The sequence below is a fragment of the Taudactylus pleione genome, unplaced genomic scaffold, assembly GCF_031769625.1.
Source record: "Taudactylus pleione unplaced genomic scaffold, aTauple2 ptg000017l, whole genome shotgun sequence".
Classification (NCBI taxonomy): domain Eukaryota; kingdom Metazoa; phylum Chordata; class Amphibia; order Anura; family Myobatrachidae; genus Taudactylus; species Taudactylus pleione.
Window position 1 is genome coordinate 7,192,366 of NW_028284419.1, and position 21,902 is coordinate 7,214,267.

Sequence of the window (21,902 nt, forward strand, 5' to 3'; positions counted from 1 at the left end):
TCTCCACTGGACACAAGTCGCTATCACAATTTTGTAATATCAAGCATACAAGCAGTAGCGGCTCCAGGCACGGGCAAGCCGGTCCGTCGCCCGGAGCGCTCCTGTTTCCGGAGGGCGCAGGAAACGCCCACCCTCCCTCCCAGCGCAATTGCACATATGTAAGCTCAGGGGGAGGGAGCGGAGGAAGGAAGGGGCGGCAACACAGGACAGCACTGGGAGCAGCACAGCCTAGTGCCGGCCCTGCATACAAGTCGTCAGATGTATTAGTCTGCGATTTGTAAAATCAACAGAAAGACTTGCAGAATAAAGGAGGTCCCTCTGGTCTGTGAAATTGATAAAATTGCATGCATTTTATGCTGTCTGAGAAGAACAGTACAGAGAGCCATATATTGCCTATATTAAAACTCTTCTGTCCAAAAAATATTAGCAAGACACCATGGGCCAAATGTAAGAGGGTGCAAGTTTCAGTTAAAAATCCAACTTGCACCTTCTCGCAGTTTTCAAAGATGAAAGTTGGTGCTGGGACTCACAAATGTAATAGCCTGCGAACTTTTGAGCTTGAGGCTACTACACTATACAAATGTGTGCAAGTATTTCCTATGTAAACTCACACCTTTTACTTTTAATGCGACTAGCATTAAAAGGAGCGAGTTATCCAGAATCCTTCACAGATCAGTGAGATCCGTGCAGGCTTCTGTCGGTTAAAAAGAAGTGACTCTTCTTATTAAAAAGTGACGTGCCCCCTCCCCAGAAGCATAACCAGTCTGTGCTGGTTTTTAAAATACAGGGGACAAAATGCGTAGGGGTCTCCTGCATTTTAAGAACCAGCACCGGGCTATGTAAAGCCTGTGCTGGTTCTAAGAATACAAGGGACAAAATGTGTAAGTGGTCCCCTTTATTTTAAGTACCAGCATAGGACTTTTCTGAGTTGGTCCAGGTTGTGGAAATACAGAGAATAAAACAAGTAGGGTCACCTGTAATTTCCATAGTCAGACTGGACTCTTTCTAGTGGAGGAGTAATGCCACAGCCAGGGGAACCCTTTCACCAGGTCCCCTTGCCAAAGCATTACCCCAAACCACTAGTCAGCCCTAGCCAGGGATCCCTGAGGAGGTGCAGACTCCCCAATAAAGGGCTCCCCCTCTCCAGGGCACCCAAGGCCAGGGATATATCCCGGGGCTATCCCCGGCACCCTGGCCGGTGGGTGCATGATTGATAGTGTAAATGTGGTGTAAAAATTATAAGTGAAAATATTGTCTTTTGCAATAGAACTACAGGTTCCAGCAAGCCTCCCCCGCATGCTGGTACTTGGAGAATCACATGTATCAGCAAGCGTGGCATTACAGGCCTGCTGATACCTGTAGTTCTACTGCAAAAGAAATATAAAAAAACAACAAGACACACATTGTGACAGTACAAATTTATTTAATCATACTTGCACCCTCACACTCACACATACTCATCTAGTGTCCCTGTAGCTATTTGCATCCACTTGGCCATGTAGCATCCACGGATACCTGTAATATAAAATACTCACCTCTTCCTATATGTAGTTCACATCCTCTTTGGTCCATGTAGGCATCCAGGGGGTTAAAAAGTTCTGATCCAGTATGGACAGGAGGAAGAGTATGTGTTTACACATACCCTTCCTCCATGTGAATGACAGGGGCCCATGTGTGCCCAGACATTGCAGGAGCTGCCAGCCAATAAGCGGGCACCACCGTAAGAGCTGCCTTTTGATTGGCTCTGCACGGTCAGGCTGTCTACCCCATAGACTTCAATGGTGTGCAATCTTTATTGAAGTCTATGGTGGGAACCGCTACATTGTAGCCAATGATGTAACCTCAAGGTTCACCTCAATTACCTTTGCAATTACATAATTGGCTACAATGCAGCTGTTCACACAATAGACTTCAATAGAGATTTCACACCATTGAAGTCTATGGGGGAGACAGGCTGCGCACAGCCAATCAGCGGGCAGCTCCAACGGAGGTGCCCACTGATTGGCTGGTGGCTCCTGCAATGACTGGGCACACTTTGGCCCCTGTCATATACATGGAGGGAGGGTATTTCCCTGTCTGTGTGTGAGTCTTGTTGTTTTTTTATTTTTATTTTGCAGTAGAACTACAGGTACCAGCGGGCATGGAATGCACCACATGCTGGTACTTGTGGTTCTACAAGTACCAGCATGTAGGAGAGGCTTGCTGGGACCTGTAGTTCACCTGCAAAAGACAATATTATCTCAACAATTTTTTACACCACACTACACTATCAACCCGGCACCTGCCACCCAGGGGTGCAAGGGATAGCCTCGGGCTATCAGCCTAGGCCTGGGGTACCCTGGAGAGAGGGAGCCCTTTATTTGGGAGTCCAGTGCTGGTTATGAAATATACAGAGGACCCTTACTTGTTTTGTCCCCTGTATTTCCACAACAAGGCTCTGCAAAGCCCTGTGCTGGTACTTAAAATACAGGGGACTCCAATGCATTTTGTCCCCTGTATTTTACAGAGCGTGGGGCTGGTTATGATTGTGGGGGGAGGGGGGTGCACACAGTTTATTTATTTTAAGGTTATTTTTTATTTGTATACACAGAAACATGCACATATCTCATGGATATGTGTATGTTTCTGTGTTACTCTGACCGGCTCAGGATAAACTCGCTATCCTGAAGCTGGTCTATTGTTTTTGCGATTTGTCAGGCAGTAATATGTGCGAGTGAAGCACTCACACTCTATTACATTGCCCGAGTTCTATTTTGAGAATGGGAAAACATCTGGATGCGAGATGCTTTTTTGCGAGTTATAATAAAGCCCAAAAAATGCGAGTAGTCACACCCTATTACATTTGCAAGTGAGTAAAAAATGAAATTTTAGAGCTAAACTTTTTTTTTTACAAATTAGCACTCTATTACATTTGGCCCCATATGTCAAGAAGTCTATTCCCTGCAAAGTGATCTCTCCTTGCTTTCGGACCATGTTACCACCCTGCAAGAGAGTAAAGAGTCTTCTGATGACCTACTTTTGTGAATGCGGGACGTTATCTCCTCCCAAGCCACTGACTTATGCCAGCTTAAAACAAGAATGTATGATCTTGATAACAAAGGGATTTGCAACAATCTTTTGGTGAGACAACTCCCTGAGGGTGTTCCCCAAGCAAGCCTAGTTGAAACCCTATGGAAACAAAAGAACAAAAAGCTGACAATGATCCTCTCAGAGCAACCCACAATTAATTGGTCGCAGCTGCCAAACAAGAAGAAAGTGTATATTTCTTAAAAAACACTAAAAAACAAAAAGTAGTGGCTGCGCGATCCAAATAATATAAAAGTACTGCATATAGTTAGTAATTGAGTATATATATATATATATATATATATATAAAACATATAGATGGATGGGCACTCTCAAATGCAAACAATAGAGATATTTTATTTCAGCTCACATATTCAAAAAGTCCATAGTCGACGTTTCAGTCCAACAGGACCTTTGTCAAGACACCAAGCATCCAAACAGCACAACCACCGCAGAGAAAGATAACCCTATAGTCACCCAGTGCCAGCCTATATACCACTCCCAATCAGTAATTACAGACACATGCAGGTGATAAATTAATCTGGATACAAATCCTCATGCGTCCGGCCGAGGTTACGATAACTAATGTACCGCCCACCGCTGGGAGACCATTACTCACCATATGTAAACAATCAAATTCAAATGTAAGTCACTGTCCAAACTCCGTGTAATACCTTAATTGCTGCACGGAGAACCGTAATGCGTTCCATACTGTGAAACGCATTTCGGCAGGAAGTTGCACCCAGCTTCCGGCGCCAGGGTAGCCAGCCCACACAGCATGGAGGACAAAGCATCACAACGTGTCACGTGATACATACGCTAGAGCCGAGAATCACGTGAGCTTCATGCATGATCAAATCCCGGACATAGAGCCATGGTAACAGTCTTGGCTTGCATTCCACCACAGTGGAACGCTTACAAAAGCATTATATAACATAAGGAGGGCACATAGGCTGGCACTGGGAGGCCATCAAATTTAATGAATATGTGTAAAGAGACATCATAGGTGTAACACACATAATAAAAACAGTGAATCATAAACAAAAAATGTACATATGAATAATAATACACAGAACCAACATTGACATTGTAAAAAATACAATCTAGAGGCGCAACCTTAGAGTAGAAACAGAAGAATTACTCAATTACAGCAAATGTAACTACACATCCTGTATCTATAAGGTGCTGCTGTAGCAAAACAGCACCACATATCCATCCCGTGCGACATGGAATTATAAAGCCATACCGTACTAAAACAGGGTTGCCAGCATTTAGACTCACAAACCCAGAATTAAGGAAAAGCAAAACAAAAACAAAATACCAAAGTGAAGCTGTGTTTCAGACTTATCTCAAAAAACAATTATACTGTAAAAATTTGTTCAGTCCACAAGGAGCCACAGTGTCCAAGTGGAAAATCCAATGGGCTTTGCATTTCCTCAGTAGCAACTCGTGATCACCACCACGAATTGGTTTAGGTATAATATCTATCAGCATACACTTTAGCGAAGAGAGGGAATGATTAAATTCCAAAAAATGCTTCGCCACCGGTTTATCGGTACTTAAAGTCTGTAATGCAGAGTGTATTGATGAATGATGGTTCACCATTCTTTCTTGGAATGTTCTGATTTTCATCACTATATAGTATAGCCCATATGGGCATGTCAGAAAATAAATCACATAGTCCGTGGTATATAATAACTTGTGTCTGATATAGATCCTCTTTCCGCTATGTGGATGCGGAAAGTGCATACCAACAAGCATTGATCTGCACGTTATGCAGCTGGGGCACTTAAAGCAGCCCAACTTATTGCCCACAAGCCATTGTGGCTGTTGTGTGCTAGGTTGTCTAGTCAGGCGCAGCAACAATTGACGCAGGTTCGGTCCCCTGCGAAAGGCCATCATCGGCGGTTTCTTACTGATGCCTTTAAATGCCGTATCTGAAGCAATAATATTCCAATGCTTACAGACAGCCTTCGTGCTGCAATGTGATGCTTGATCAAATGTTGAAGTATAGATCATACGTGTAGGGTCCAAAGGACATTCTTGGTGGTCTCTGCATGCCTGGATCTGGCCTTAACCAAACATCTGTCAATTGTGTTTGGTGTATATCCTCTCTCCAGGAACCGAAAAAAGAAATTGGCTACTGTAAACTCTGACTATACTAACCATCAGGTTTATCTTTGGTTGCGGAGTGATAACAATCCCCGTAGGAAATTTCCACACACAAGATACAGGTCACCAGTTAGTTTTGACACCTCCTCTTCCCAATCAAACTCGGAGAGTGAAATTGGTAGACAAAGACCTCCATGTGGTGCCCCTTTTTTAGGGAGGGGATGCAGAGAGCCTGTTGTAACAAAGATGGGTCCAGAGCCCGATACCCGATTAGAAGAGGCGGCAAGTGCAAAAGGCGCAGACGAGGTTGCAGGAAGAATTAGTTCTGAATTACAATTTGTCCAGCAAACCCTTAACACAGGCTGAGAGTGAGATCTTATCCTTTGGTTTGTCATTTGTTCCTAAGGTACATCATAACCATTTTAATTGGTCTGTCGACCACTTTAAGTTTGGTCGCAAACTTAGGTTACGTGAATTTTTCACTGAGGACATAACAGAGGTAGGACACTGTTTCGAGTACCAAGTACATTTGATCCACACACATCTAATCCTAGCATTAAATCTTTCTTCAGAATGGTTGAACGCGGCATGGGTTCATTTGTTGAAAGAAGAGATATGATAATTTGAGTAAGGCACAGCGACAAGCACTACGCTCGCTGATACACAAAGACGAAATTGTTATCAGACAGGTGGATAAGGGGGTGCTGTCATCATCCAGGATTGGAGTGCATACAATATGGAAGTGCACCGCCAACTGGGAGATGACAACACCTACCTACAGGTACCCTATAATCCTATGTATGATGTCAAGAAGTTAGTGGATCAAGTGGTTGACCGGGCGATTCAGTACCGTTGGTTGGATACCGGTATAGCATCCTTCCTGAAGGTTGAGTACCCAATATTACCCATATTATATTTATTGCCAAAAGTGCACAAGTCTTTGAGTAACCCGCCTGGTCACCCCATTATATCTGCGTGAGGTTCAGTACTTCAACCACTTGCAATGTTTCTTGACAGTCTTTTTCAGCCTTATGTGGCCTCAATGGAGAGTTACATTAGAGACACATCAAACTTTCTTGATAAAACTCAGACATTGAGTGATTTAAATAATCAGTATTGGCTTGCCACCATGGACGTAACATCGCTGTATACTGTGATTCCACACAAGGCAGGTGTTGAGTCACTAAGAACAGCTCTCAGTACAGGTGAACAGACAGGTCCACCTATAGAGTTTCTCCTGGAACTTGCAGAGATCGTTCTTAAAAAGAATAATTTTATATATTGTAATAAGTATTATGTGCAGACAGCTAGGGTGGTGATGGGGTCGAACCTCATGCCATCCTACACAAATCTGTCCATGAGCAATTATGAACCTGAACATATTTTGCCTATATACGGAAGCAAAAATATACATTATAAATGCTATATTGATGATCTCGTCTTTATTTGGTGTGGTACAGAGTTAGAGTTCCTAACAAATAGACGACAGCCTAAACACACTCAGCAGTCCTATTAGATTCACAGCCCAGATTGAGAAGGAAGCAATTCATTTTTTGGATGTTAGCATTTTTTGGAAAGACAATCAGCTGCACTCAACTTTATACCGTAAAATCACTGACCGCAACACTTTGTTGCACTCTTCCAGCCATCGTCCTAGTACTCTAAAGGAGAGTCTCCCCATCTCCCAGTTCATGAGAGTCCTACGAAACAACACGACTCCATTATGTACAGAAACACAATTGAGACAAATGGGCGATCGGTTCCTGGAGAGAGGATATAAACCAAACACAATTGACAGATGTTTGGTTAAGTCCAGATCCAGACATGCACGGACCACCAATAAATGTCCTTTGGACCCTACATGTATGATCTATACTTCAACATTTGATCTAGCATCACATTGCAGCACTAAGGCAGTTCGTAAGCATTGGAATATTATTGCTTCAGATACGGCGTTTAAAGGCATCAGTAAGAAACCGCCGATGATGGCCTTTCACAGGGGACCGAGCCTAACACACAACCACCACAATGGCTTGTGGGCAATAAGTTGGGCTGCTTTAAGTGCCCCAGCTGCATAACGTGCAGATCAATGCTCGTTGGTATGCACTTTCCGCATCCACATAGCGGAAAGAGGATCTATATCAGACACAAGTTATTATGTACCATGGACTATGTGATTTATTTCCTGACATGCCCATGTAGGCATGGCAACCAGACCATTCCGAGAAAGAATGGCGAACCATCGTTCATCAATACACTCTGCATTACAGACTTTAAGCACCTATAAAGCGGTGGCGAAGCATTTTTTGGAGTTTAATCATTCCCTCTCTTCATTAAGTGTATGCTGATAGACAGTCTATTAAAAAGTGACTATAAGGTATGGTGCGCAAAACCTGCTGCCCCCAGTTCAACACAACAAATGGAGGCTCACCCGACTCCAATACATATAATCCAACAAGGCAAAATTATTGTGTCATCCAGTGCGCTGGATATAAAATGTTGCAAAACACAAAGTATTGGGATAGTACTTAATCCTTATCAGAAATTTGAAATCCTGCTGGTCATCCTTTTGTATCTGGAGTTCTCAAAATCTTCGTACTTTGTCCATATGATACATGTAACAAAAATAGTAAAGGAATGTCTTAATAGTCTGATGTAATTTTCCTATTAATGTTCATATGCAGAATGACGTTGTTCTTATCAAATGGGCACGTATGGTTGATGCGTACCCCACTCACATTAGAAAGTGTGGTTTAACTCCTAAAAAGTTTTCTTTACTCTTCCTTCCTAATTGTTATTCCAAACAAGTCTTTTTATATCGTGACACACAAATGTTTATGAGGGGTGAAGTGATGCGTACCCTACTCACATGGTGTAAATGCTGTAACCTGCATATAATGGTTTCTTTTCGGATATCCTCCTGGAGTATCCTCGGGGTTAATTTCCATATGATGTTTCCTCATAAAGAAGGAAATGGTATATGTTTGCTAAAAGCTTTTAATAACATATAAAATAAACTCAAACGTACATAAAAGTGAAAAATAAAAAATAAGTATATGTTGACCTGATAGTAGCAAAATAATCCTCCGTCTCGTCAGAGAGGAAACAGCCAAAGTTGTCCAATAGTTAAAAAATCCCTGTAGCCAACGCATTTCGACCTGTCCCTGCAGGTCTTTTTCAAGGTATAGGGATTCATGTATACACTAGTGTCTTAAATACCCTGTGTAATCAATTAGTCTCAATTGTCACTTAATTGGTGTATAGACTACACGTTTCTGTAGAGATCTACCTTCTAGAGGTGGAAATACATATTCTGGGGTTGGTGGTTACTTAATGTCTCCCAACCAGATTTCCTCCGGAAATGGTTAAGCACGTTCGTCTCCTATTGAGTTCCCCCAAGGCTCGCTACCCACGTGTATGAGCGTTGAACTTCCTCCACGTGGGTAGCGTGCGCCCGTGCTCCTAAGTCCACAGCACATAACGTTGAAGCCGGCCCCGGCGTCCGACCGGAAGCCGCGTCATTGGGCCATGACGCACGTCCGGCGACAGACATGCTGGGGCACAGCATACGGAGGGAATGTCTCACATTAGCGGCGGCCATATTGTAGCCTCATGGTTTCAAAGGGGGTGTTTAAATACATAAACTTGGTGTAAAGCACAATACATAAATAAATAAAAACATGTAAATATGTGACATATAAAAAAATATTATACAAAAGGAATATAAAAGATTTCTCTTCCCATATGTGATCAGAATATATATACAATACGCATGAATTCATTACATAAATAAGAATGAGTGGGGATACAAGAGAAGATAGCAGCAAATAATCTTATTAAAAATATATTAAAAACTGAATCTAATATGTCCTAATAAAAATAGCTATTAGAGGAACCATTTTATCTCAAAGTCTTGATTTAGACCGCAGGGGACCAGTGTCTTAAATTTATAGATCAATCTCATCTCTTCCCTTGCGATGGCCCTCATATTATCTTTATTGCTTACGGACCCTTTAATGATCTTAAGTCCCCAGAAATTTTTTATTCCATCTGTGGAACATTGATGTATGTTCTTGAAATGGGCCGATAATGAGTGCGTTTCCAAGCCTTTTTTAATATTTCGGAGGTGTTCCCCTATACGAGTTTTAAGATTTCTCGTTGTCCTCCCAATATAAAACAGACCACACTTACATTCAATGGCGTATATGACATTTTTGGAGTTACATGTTATAAACTCTAATATATTCAGATCTTGGCCATTTATGTTAACAGATGTGAACTTTCTTTCATTTCCGTTTTTTTTTATATTTCTACACCCTAAACATAGGCCACATCTATGGAAACCAATAGTTCTGTTCGTACTCAGGGTATCATCGGATAGGTGTGCACTCTTTACCAATTTTGTGGCAAGATTCGTTGCCTTTCTGTATATGTGCACTGGTCTTCGAGGGATAACTCTACCCAGGATGGGATCCCTTTCTAGTATGGACCAGTGTTTCTTAAATACCCTTTCTATTTCCCTATGTTGGGAATTAAAATCTGAAATAAAAGCCCACTGGAATTTTTCCTCCCTCATTTTTTTGGGTTTAGTAACCAATAGGTCCTTCCGGTCCAACTCCATTACTGTTTTCATTTTCTCTGTTATGGAATCTTCTTTGTATCCACTGGCTATAAACGCTTCTTTCATTCTGTTTGCTTGTTCCTTAAAATCCTGTTTTTGAACAATTCCTTTTTAACCTTTTGAGTTGTCCTCCTGGTATGGAGGTAAGCCATTGATGATGATGGCAACTATTCATTTGTATATATGTTGAAGAGTCCGTTGGTTTCTGGTAGGATTTCGTCTGGATCTTTCCATCTTCCAAAAAGACTGTCACATCCAAAAAATTAATGTGTTCCACCTGGATGTCAAACGTTAGTTTGATGTTTCGATCATTAAAATTTAATTTAACACAGAAATCATCTAAAAGGCTTCTCTCCCCTTTCCAGATAAAAAATATATCGTCTATATATCGGCACCAGAGTATCAGGTTCGCACTATATGGGTTGTGGTTCCAGATATTTAAATCTTCCCATACTCCCATAAAGATATTTGCATAACTCGGTGCGAACCTGGTACCCATTGCGGTGCCGACTTCTTGCAGATAAAAAGTGTCTTTGAAAAGGAAATAGTTGTGCCTTAAAATAAAATGAATCCCCTGAATTAAAAATTCTTGCAGATTTCTATCAATGTTCGATCCTTGTAGTGTTAATCTCACATCTTCAATTCCTTGATCATGTTTAATAATACTATACAGGGAGCTGACGTCTGCACTCACCATCGTATAGTCTGATTCCCATTCAACATTTGATAGTTTGTTGAGGAAATCACGTGTGTCTTTTAGATGAGATTTATTGAGGAGAACCAACGGTTGTAAATGAAAGTCTATATATTCTGATAAATTTGTTGTTATTGAGTCAATTCCTGACACAATGGGTCTGCCTGGGGGATGTATTGGATCCTTATGTATTTTTGGTAATACATATATTACTGGTATGACCGGCTTTTCTTTAGTCAGGAATTTAGATTCCATATCTGTCAGAATGCCCATATTCATATACCTGGCTATCATGTATTTTAGTTCCTCCTGGAATGCCTCCGTGGGGTCTCTTCTTAATTTCTTGTATGTATTAATATCGTTAAGTTGCCTCAAAACCTCTTCCTCATAGTCTGAGGTGTTCATCACAACAATAGCCCCCCCCTTATCGGCAGGTTTTATAATCAAATCCTTCTTCTTAGCTAACTCTTTTAATGCGTTCCTCTCCCCATATGTTAAATTATATTTAATTTTCTTCGATGTTATTTCTTTTAAGTCCTCCAATACTTGGGCTGCAAAGGTGTCGATAAAGCTGCCCTTTAAATGGGAAGGGAAAAATGTTGATTTTGGCCGAAAAGTAGACTTAATTTCTGGTTCTACTTCAGTTCGTGTATTTGGATCTGTATTCTCTTTCATTAAGAAGAACTTTTTTACTGTGAGTTTTCTCACATATTTTTCACATCAATATATAAGGCGAAATCATTAATTTTAGTCGAAGGGGCATATTTGAGTCCTTTGCTCAACACAGCTTCCTCATTGTGATTTAGAATATAGGTACTCAAGTTGAAAATCTTAACTTTTCCACTTGTAGTAGTCCTAAAGTTCGTATTATGCTCAAGGTTGTTTGGTCCTTGACCTTTTGTTATTCTTCTGTGGACTTTTCTTTTCCTTTTCTTATATTTCTTGCCCCCTCGTTTCCCTCTTTTATTTTTATTTTTATTTATGTCCTGTGGTCCCTCCTTCCCCGTCTCTCCCCTAAAAAATGTCTCCTCCGAGTAGAGCTGGGTGCTTCCAATATTGGGTCGGACCTTTGGTGATTAATGGGGGTGAAACTCTGGTCTCTATGGGCCTGTTCCTCCCATTTATTCCTCCACCAGTTGTCTTTGTTATAACTCATTTGGTGGGTCTTCCTATATCCTAAATCGTGAGGCCTCACTTGGTTCCAATTATACCCCCTATTATATTTCTGTGGCATTTTATGATGGTCTCCTAAGTCCTTGTCCCTATAATTTCGATATTCCCTTGGTCTATACTTTCGACTCGTGCCAGGGGAATGTGTATTCCTCTGTGGTACCTCATCTTCTAAACCCTCTCTCTCTGTTTCATTTTCTAGGGGATTTTCCACATTCACTTGATTCTTATCCCTATTGAATTTTTTTTATTTTTTTAGTCTAAGATCTTTCTCAATTTTCATTACTCTCTGCTCCGTTCTTTCTATTAATCTTTTACATTCATGTGAGTTAATGAATGGTTGTACAAGAGATTTATTCGTTTCAATTGAGTTTTTCAATTCCTCAAATTCAATTTGACGTTCTTCTATAATTAAGTTAATTAACGAGAAAGAGCATTTGTTAATGATAGAGTCCCATTTATTTTTAAAAGCTTCTGATGTTGTGGAAAAAGAAGCCTTTTTGTCTATTTTCAAACCCTTTGGTATAATCTGGTGGGCTACATATTTTTCTAGGGTAGCTATTTCCCACCAGATCCTACTTTCCTTAATGAGATCCTTTTCTAAGTCACTCATAATAGTTTCAAGATCATCGTCTCGGATTTCTACATCATCCGAGTTTTCCTCAAACAGGCTGTCGAATCTATCGATCCTCGTTTCTCTAAATGAGAACATTTTACCCAAACAAAAACAAACAATTGCAGCAACCCTTAATAGTCTGGAGTGAAGATAAAGGAATACAGTCTATTAAAAAGTGACTATAAGGTATGGTGCGCAAAACCTGCTGCCCCCAGTTCAACACAACAAATGGAGGCTCACCCGACTCCAATACATATAATCCAACAAGGCAAAATTATTGTGTCATCCAGTGGCGCTGGATATAAAATGTTGCAAAACACAAAGTATTGGGATAGTACTTAATCCTTATCAGAAATTTGAAATCCTGCTGGTCATCCTTTTGTATCTGGAGTTCTCAAAATCTTCATACTTTGTCCATATGATACATGTAACAAAAATAGTAAAGGAATGTCTTAATAGTCTGATGTAATTTTCCTATTAATGTTCATATGCAGAATGACGTTGTTCTTATCAAATGGGCACGTATGGTTGATGCGTACCCCACTCACATTAGAAAGTGTGGTTTAACTCCTAAAAAGGTTTCTTTACTCTTCCTTCCTAATTGTTATTCCAAACAAGTCTTTTTATATCGTGACACACAAATGTTTATGAGGGGTGAAGTGATGCGTACCCTACTCACATGGTGTAAATGCTGTAACCTGCATATAATGGTTTCTTTTCGGATATCCTCCTGGAGTATCCTCGGGATTAATTCCCATATGATGTTTCCTCATAAAGAAGGAAATGGTATATGTTTGCTAAAAGCTTTTAATAACATATAAAATAAACTCAAACATACATAAAAGTGAAAAATAAAAATGTGAGACATTCCCTCCGTATGCTGTGCCCCAGCATGTCTGTCGCCGGACGTGCATCATGGCCCAATGACGCGGCATCCGGTCGGACGCCGGGGCCGGCTTCAACGTTATGTGCTGTGGACTTAGGAGCACGGGCGCACGCTACCCACGTGGAGGAAGTTCAACGCTCATACACGTGGGTAGCGAGCCTTGGGGGAACTCAATAGGAGACGAACGTGCTTAACCATTTCCGGAGGAAATCTGGTTGGGAGACATTAAGTAACCACCAACCCCGGAATATGTATTTCCACCTCTAGAAGGTAGATCTCTACAGAAATGTGTAGTCTATACACCAATTAAGTGACAATTGAGACTAATTGATTACACAGGGTATTTAAGACACTAGTGTATACATGAATCCCTATACCTTGAAAAAGACCTGCAGGGACAGGTCGAAACGCGTTGGCTACAGGGATTTTTTAACTATTGGACAACTTTGGCTGTTTCCTCTCTGACGAGACGGAGGATTATTTTGCTACTATCAGGTCAACATATACTTATTTGTTATTTTTCACTTTTATGTATGTTTGAGTTTATTTTATATGTTATTAAAAGCTTTTAGCAAACATATACCATTTCCTTCTTTATGAGGAAACATCATATGGGAATTAACCCCGAGGATACTCCAGGAGGATATCCGAAAAGAAACCATTATATGCAGGTTACAGCATTTACACCATGTGAGTAGGGTACGCATCACTTCACCCCTCATAAACATTTGTGTGTCACGATATAAAAAGACTTGTTTGGAATAACAATTAGGAAGGAAGAGTAAAGAAACCTTTTTAGGAGTTAAACCACACTTTCTAATGTGAGTGGGGTACGCATCAACCATACGTGCCCATTTGATAAGAACAACGTCATTCTGCATATGAACATTAATAGGAAAATTACATCAGACTATTAAGACATTCCTTTACTATTTTTGTTACATGTATCATATGGACAAAGTATGAAGATTTTGAGAACTCCAGATACAAAAGGATGACCAGCAGGATTTCAAATTTCTGATAAGGATTAAGTACTATCCCAATACTTTGTGTTTTGCAACATTTTATATGCTGATAGACACTATACCTAAACCAATTCATGGTGGTGATCGCGAGTTGCTACTGAGGAAATGCGAAGCACATTGGATATTCCACTTGGACACTGTGGCTCCTCGTGGACTTAACACATTTTTACCATATAATTGTTTTTTGAGATAAGTCTGAAACACAGTTTCACTTTGGTATTTTGTTTTTGTTTTTGCTTTTCCTTAATTCTGGGTTTGTGAGTCTAAATGCTGGCAACCCTGTTTAAGTACGGTATGGCTTTATAATTCCATGTCGCACGGGATGGATATGTGGTGCTGTTTTGCTACAGCAGTACCTTTAAAGATACAGGATGTGTAGTCACATTTGCTGTAATTGAGTAATTCTTCTGTTTCTATTCTAAGGTTGCTCCTCTAGATTGTATTTTTTACAATATCAATGTTGGTTCTGTGTATTATTATTCGTGTGCACATTTTTTTTTAGGATTCACTGTTTTTATTATGTGTGTTACACCTATGATGTCTCTATACACCTTTTCATTACAATTAATGGCCTCCCCTTGTAAGCGTTCTACTGTGGTAGAATGCAAGCCAAGACTGTTACCATGGCGCTATGTCCGAGATTTGATCATGCATGAAGCTCACGTGATTCTCTGCTCTAGCGCATGTTTCACGTGACATGCTGTGACGCTTTGTCCTCCATGCTGTGTGGGCTGGCTACCCTGGTGCCGGAAGCTGGGTGCAATTTCCTGCCGATATGCGTTCCACAGTATGGAACAATAGGCAAACGTAGGGGGGGTTTCTGGTTGCCTGGTAACCGCCTCCCCAGGCCACACCATGTCCACTATAGAAATAGTAATATAGAATTTTATTAGTGCTGCATTCTTCACAAATGAAATAATTAGCACCACCTGTGCATTTTTTGTGTCCGCCAGTAATAAATACACCTGTGCACCAACTAGAAGATCTGGAAAACATGCACAGTTAGGTGAGCACTGCTATAGATCATTAATAGAGTTAATTATTAATACCATATAATAATACACTATCTAGTGCATGATGAGACTAATATGTACATATATGTCCAGGGCAGTGCTAGTTTCTTCTGTCCGGATTAGCTCCAATGCCCCGGAATGGTGCCCACATCTGAAATAAAAACATTAATCTCAGGCAGTATGGTCCTACTGCTGCATTTAATGGCTTATTGTGATCACTGGTCCTCTATATATGCTGGGATTATAACAAACAAATCACTTTGTATGATGCATATTTAAGCTGGTTAAGTGATAATTATACCCTCTTCATGGACTGGCCACACTCGCTCTAAAATCAAGCATTTGGAAACCCCCCTCTAGAATCCTGCGTTTGCCACTGACGGAACACATTCCAGTTCTCCGTGCAGCAATTAATGTATTACATGGAGTTTGGACCGGTGACTTACATTTGAATTTGATTATTTACATATGGTGAGTAATGGTTTCCCAGCGGTGTGCGGTACATTAGTTATGTTAACCTCAGGCGGACGCATGAGGATTTGTATCCAGATTAATTGATCAGCCACATGTATCTGTAATTACTGATTGGGAGTGGTGTATAGGCTGGTACTGGGTGACACTAGGGTTATCTTTCTCTGTGGTGGTTGTGCTGTTTGGATACTTGGTGTCTTGACAAAGGTTCTGTTGGACCGAAACTTGACAATGGACTTTTTGAACATGTAAGCTGAAATAAAATATTTCTATGTTTTGCATTTGAAAGTGCCCATCCATCTATATGTTTTGTATATTTGGTCCATTTGTTTGGCCTTTAATGGAGCACCTCCCTGTTATATAGCAAGCTGGTTGTGCAGTTTTTTATATTGATCTATATATATAAATAATAGAAAGTCCGCTGATGCTGTTGGGGCTGCTGGTGCGGCTCTGGTGATGGCTGCAGCCACTGTTAAATTAAATTCTACTTGTATACAAGCACGGTGTGGGATGGTTCAGCCTTATTGAAGTTGTGGGTTAAAAGGCTCTGAGACCATGGAGGCATCCTTCAGAAACAAATGCAAGATGTGATTTGCAGGCTCCACTATTTTACTAAAAAAGAGGCTATTCTTCTGAAAGGTCATCAATTAGAGGGCATTAACTTAATATTTCTGGACCTCTCCTGGCTCATTGTTCATCAGCGTAAGGCACTGAAACCCTTTATGGATGAACTTCACCAAAAAAAAATCTGCTGGAGGTTTCCTTTAATTTACATTTCACTCATGAGGTGTCCATTTGCCTGATACTTCATTATCTCCCATTGCCTGCTTCTATGGCGGATGCAGAACCACGAAAGACAGGCCACCAACCAAGTGGAAGACTAGAAGTCACACCAGCACTTCCATGTCTGGTGACACCTGTTAGCTTATCCAGCTGTGAATTTTGGTTTTGGACGGGACAGAGACTTTGGTAACACTGACACAGTTCCAGAATTCCCTTCTGTCCCTCCATCTGTTTCTTCTTCAATTTCCAGGTACTGTAATTTATGAATAGAAAGTTGTGGTAAGCTTGACTTGTTTTCTGTCTTTTATAAGACCCCTTTCTGGAACTTTCCTATTACTGTATTGTTATCTGGTATCCAGGGGTGTCTTCAGCCGGCTGTGGGCCATCAGGGAGAGAGGAGGGGGCCCCGGACGGGGAATGCACACAGGCTGCCACCTCTCTCCCCAGCGGCCGTCAGCCTACTGATGCGGCTGGCCGGCCACCGCAGCATCAGTAGACTCTGGGCACTAGAGTGTGCCCAGAGTCTACTGTGCAGGCACATATCGCTGGGGAAATGGCGTGGCTGCCAATTTCCCAGCTACTTCCTCACTGCGCATGCAAAAAATTCCGGAAAAATGGCTGTAGTTGCCATTTTCCTGCATTTTGAGCAGTGCTGAGACACCCAATGCAGGACCTTGGAGAGGTAAGTTTTAGATAATATGGGTGCAGGGTGTGGGGTGCGTGGCCCTTCCTGGACCCAGGGGCCTGTGTGCACCGCCCACCCTGCACCCATTATAGATACGCCCCTGCTGGTGTCATAATTTACATGCTTATTTGTTACTAGTCACCTCTAATTGTTTTTCCCCCTATGTTTCCGGATAATATCTATAGTCTAGATATTGTAGTCACTCTTCATTTCAATGTTTTGCTCTCTTGTTTTCATTGTATCATTTGGAATATTTATATGATAGTTTCTTCTTTAAAACTGGAAGTTGAGTCAAGGTTTTACACCCTTGTGATTGCTGTTAACCTTTCGGTGTTCCCTGACCATACCAGGTATTTGGAGCACATGAGTGTTTCTTATGTGTTCCAGATGCGGTCTACAATTATGTTTGTCAATTTTGCTGTTATTTCCCTTCTGTCACAGGACTTGTGGTTCTCAGGTCCATCTTGGGACCCATGGGACCAGCTGAAGCAGCAGTGTGGGTGAAACTAGGAGACTTAATGAGAGGTATGCTCATGGAGCAGATATGTACTATAGCTGAAAAGCTCAGGTGTCCATTATAAACCCAAACACATAGGGTGGAACTGCACAAGGATACAGAACTGGAATTCCAGCCGAGAGGGCCTGGAACCATTCTCATGGAACTCAACCCCAGCTCCAAACAGAGGTGCTTAAGATTGGAACTCACTACTGGGAACTCAAACTAACATGACCGGAGGTGCATAGTACTGAACCAGGAGTCTAGAAACTCAGAACCGGTGTCTGAATGAAGGAAATCAGGGCAAACTTACCACTCTTACCATTCTTCCCTGTTTCATTTCATTCCACTATTCCTCTAAGCCTTCTAATGGCTCTGAATCCACTCCTTACTACCCTACCTCCCACATGTCCATGTCTCCAGTTAACCTCTGCATCACCTCCATTAATGCTAGGTGACTAAACTTCCAGTGAAAAGCTCTAAACTCCTCAGATCATTCTGGGTTTATAAGGTTGCCATCACTTTTTCTCAAGAGACCCATCTTTGCAATACACCCCCCTCCCTATTCATTATTATCCCCATGCCTTTTTCAAAAATAATAGCCAGGGTAAAACTCAAGGTGTTGCAATACTCTCTGCCAGGCATTTTCCCTTGTTGGCAGTGGAGACCCATGGAATGCTGGAGGGCAGAGACATTTTATTGAAATGCTAAATTTTTAACCTGTCATTCACACTCATTAACATTTATGCACCTACCCAGGGTCAGCCTACCTTTTTTCACCATTTGCTTGGTACACCTGAAACCTTGCTAGGGGGAATCATCATGCTTAAGGGTGACTTCAATTGAACTTTAGATCCAACAGTTGACACATTGAACAATGTTCCACATCCTACCAATAGAGTATACCACAACATAAGATGCATCTTAAGATGCATCTTCCAGGAGCACCAACTGGCTGTCACCTGGAGATTATTAGTATCTCTATTTTATTATTCATTTTGCTAGCACATTCAGCATACTCGAGAATAAACTATCTTTTAATCAGCCATAGACACCTGTATCTGCTTCATGATGCTGTAGGAATGACTCACAGAGCTCCGCAAAGGCCCATATCAGGACCTGCAGTTTCTGGGCATGCAAAAGAGCTCCCCCTTGGCCATTTTACTCATACTTTACATTGAGCTTCTGCGCATGTGCAGAAGCTCGAATGCTGTCCAGGTAGACCTCCAATAGGGGCATGATTATGATTTGGCAAGGTCTTGTACACCCATGTTTCTCCCCCATCCCAAGGTCCTTGGCAGGTACATGCCAGTTTGAGAGTCTACCTTACATATATGGTGGTTTCTCTGCAAAGATCCTCCCTGGGCAGATGGTTACTTTAGTCAGTATTCACTATTCATATAGGAGATCACATTGTCAGGAAGATGCCTGTTTGCATAGGAATATATCCAGAGTCATCATCATATAACCGAGGTTCAACCAGCTAATACATAGTAACAGAAGTGTTGGGGCAGAGTGCAATGTGAACTTCCCTGATCAAACAATTTATATTATTAAACCATATATGCTAATTTGACACACTATTCGCTTCCGTAATATGGTTTCTTTAGAATTGGTGCCTTAATGAAAACTACTGTCCCTGAGCCTTTTCCTTCTAATCCTGCCAGTCGTGGATAATCTCCAGCCACTTCCCCCCAGTACTCTTTAGCTTTATTCCCTTATGCCTCTGCAACTCAGCACCCTTGTGTCCTCCCATCCTTTATCCCTTGTGTCTATCCAGCTTCACCCTACCCGTGGATCTCACCAGCCCTCAGTGTCTTTCCAGTCTCCTTGTGTCTCTCCAGCCTCCTTGTGTCTCTCTAGCTCCCTTGTGTCACTCCAGCTCCACAGTATATCTCTAGCTCCCTATGGTTTCTCCAGTTCCCCAATGTCAGTCTATCTCTTTTGGTCTTTCCAGCCCCTTCTGTCTCTGAAATTTCACAGTGTCTTTCCAGTCCAGTTTTGTATCTCAAGACCCCTAGTGTCTCTCCAGCCCCTCAGTGTCTCCCCAGCTCCAGCCCCTTTCTGTCTTTCCAGCCCCAAGTGTCTCCTCAGCTCCTCAGAACTGTGAGGAAGTAACACTATCCAATTTACCAGCCATGCAGTCCATAATAAATGATATATGTGATTGTAGTATGTCCTGATACTTTATTTTCCCATGTTTGTAATAAAACTGCAAAGAATACAGGAATTTTTTTTTAAAATGCTATAGTTTATCACATTTTCATTTAAGCCAGCTCAACACTGATACATATGATGAAAAAAATCAAATTCAAATGATAATAGGCGTTACAAGTCTGAAAATTAGAGGTCTACTTTGCGAATGATACATATGCCCCTATATCTCTTGAAGGTTTGATACAGTTCAATGTTTTCTTTAATCTTCAGATAACACAATGGTTAAGACTGTTGCAATCATTGGAGCTGGAATTGCTGGATTAGGAGCTATCAAAGCATGCGTGGAAGAAGGACTGGAGCCCACCTGCTTTGAAAAAAGTGATGACCTTGGAGGCCTTTGGAGGTTCACAGTGAGCACACAACTCCTATATTTGCTTGAATGTATTAATTATTTGAAAAATAAAAAAAATCTACAGCAAAATGTCCATTTTTTATGCAAATAAAAATACAGAACCATGTTTTAGGATAACGTGGAGGATGGGAGAGCCAGCATCTACCGATCCCTGGTCACCAATGTTTCCAAAGAAATGATGTGTCTCAGTGACTTTCCAATGCCAGATGATTTTCCCAACTTCCTACCCAATAGCAAATATTTTGAATACATCAAATTGTATGCTGAGAATTTTAAACTGCAGCAATATATAAAATTCAAGGTAAGTTATACTATATTTAACAAGATTTAGTCATATTCTACAGAAATCCCAAACCATAGAGAGAGGTATATCATAGTCTAATTATTATGCATTTAAAATGTTATTCTTCATCAAACAATGTTGAGGTTGCAGTAATTGAACCACATCTACTGTTTTCAATAATACTATTTACTCTATTTTCAAGAACTTCTTAGCAGAGTTGTGATAGAATGCACACAAATGTAAAAACAGAAATTAGTCAGACATTTATCAATAATTTACAAAGTGCACAACAGAACTTTGGCGTTCCGAGTCAAATTGAGTCTCAGCTCAGACAGCTTTTGGGGCTTCGAGCAGAACAGAGTCCTGGCCTGAGTCTGCTGTAAATTCTGAACTTGGATTTAAAAACAAATCCCTGCTTTGGATTGCATGTAAACAGGTCCCAATTACATGAATTTAGCAGGTTTTTTTATGAATTTTAAGGCAATCTAAAACCAAAACCCAATATAAATCAGAACACTTGAGGGTGGTTTTGCCAAAACCCGAACACGGGGGTCTGTGCACATGTCACTGGTAAAAAGGATTCAACACCTATAGAAGTGTATATGTGTGCGTATTAGCACTTCAATTATTCTGACAAAAACAAGATCTGGGCTATAAAAGTATTCTTTTGTTTTCAGAATTGAGAGAGCATAACCACAACAGGTAAATAAAATACATTTAATAGCCCCCAAAACCTATAACAAGACATTATCAATGTAAAAACTAGTATCTAATTTCTTTCTAAAATACGCAGACTAATATCCCTATAAGGAATGAATTCAAATATCGGTAAACCTAATTAAATATTTGTTTTGTATTTATGTAACATTTTCACACATTTATTTTTCACTTTTCTAACATTTCTAATACTAAGCAGCTACTTTCACTTGCTCAGGGCCGTAACTAGGGCAGTGCGGCCTGTGCCATGGCACAGGGCACCGCAGGGCAGCGGGTGCTGTTTGGGCCTGTCAATTTTCTGTTTATTATCAGTCTCACTTGTAGCTTCCTCTTATTTCATCCCCAGTATCTCCTGGCCTCCCCTATCTCTTCCCTGGCCCTTCCCCATTAGGCTATGACCCTTTTTTGGGAGCATTATGTCTATATTTGAAAAATGGGGGGCACCAATGCTATTTCTGGCGCAGGGCACCAAAAAGTCTAGTTACGGCTCTGCACTTGCCTAACACTTTAAAACTTCACTGTGTAGTTCCCTGGGGTGGTTTGGCTAGGCTAGTTTGGGCTCACGCCACAGACATGAACCCCTATTATGTGAAGGACTTACCCAATGAGGTTACCCTGACGTTGGTGGATAAGCTCATAACTTTGGACAAATTAATGCCAAAAACCTCGCTTATGATGTACAATTATTAAATGTA

The 21,902-nt window shown here is 41.0% G+C and overlaps 1 protein-coding gene across 2 annotated transcripts in view; it reads left to right on the top strand.

Moving 5' to 3' along the window:
• Positions 1 to 21,902, top strand: part of LOC148540774 (dimethylaniline monooxygenase [N-oxide-forming] 2-like) — a 121,589-nt gene that overhangs the window by 75,814 nt on the left and 23,873 nt on the right. For both annotated transcript variants that reach the window (XM_088482021.1, XM_088482012.1), the window contains exons 2-3: positions 20,066 to 20,205; positions 20,320 to 20,508. In XM_088482021.1, coding sequence (XP_088338147.1) covers positions 20,074 to 20,205; positions 20,320 to 20,508 — 321 coding nt within the window. In that variant the 5' untranslated portion in view covers positions 20,066 to 20,073. The remainder of the gene's footprint in view (positions 1 to 20,065; positions 20,206 to 20,319; positions 20,509 to 21,902) is intronic.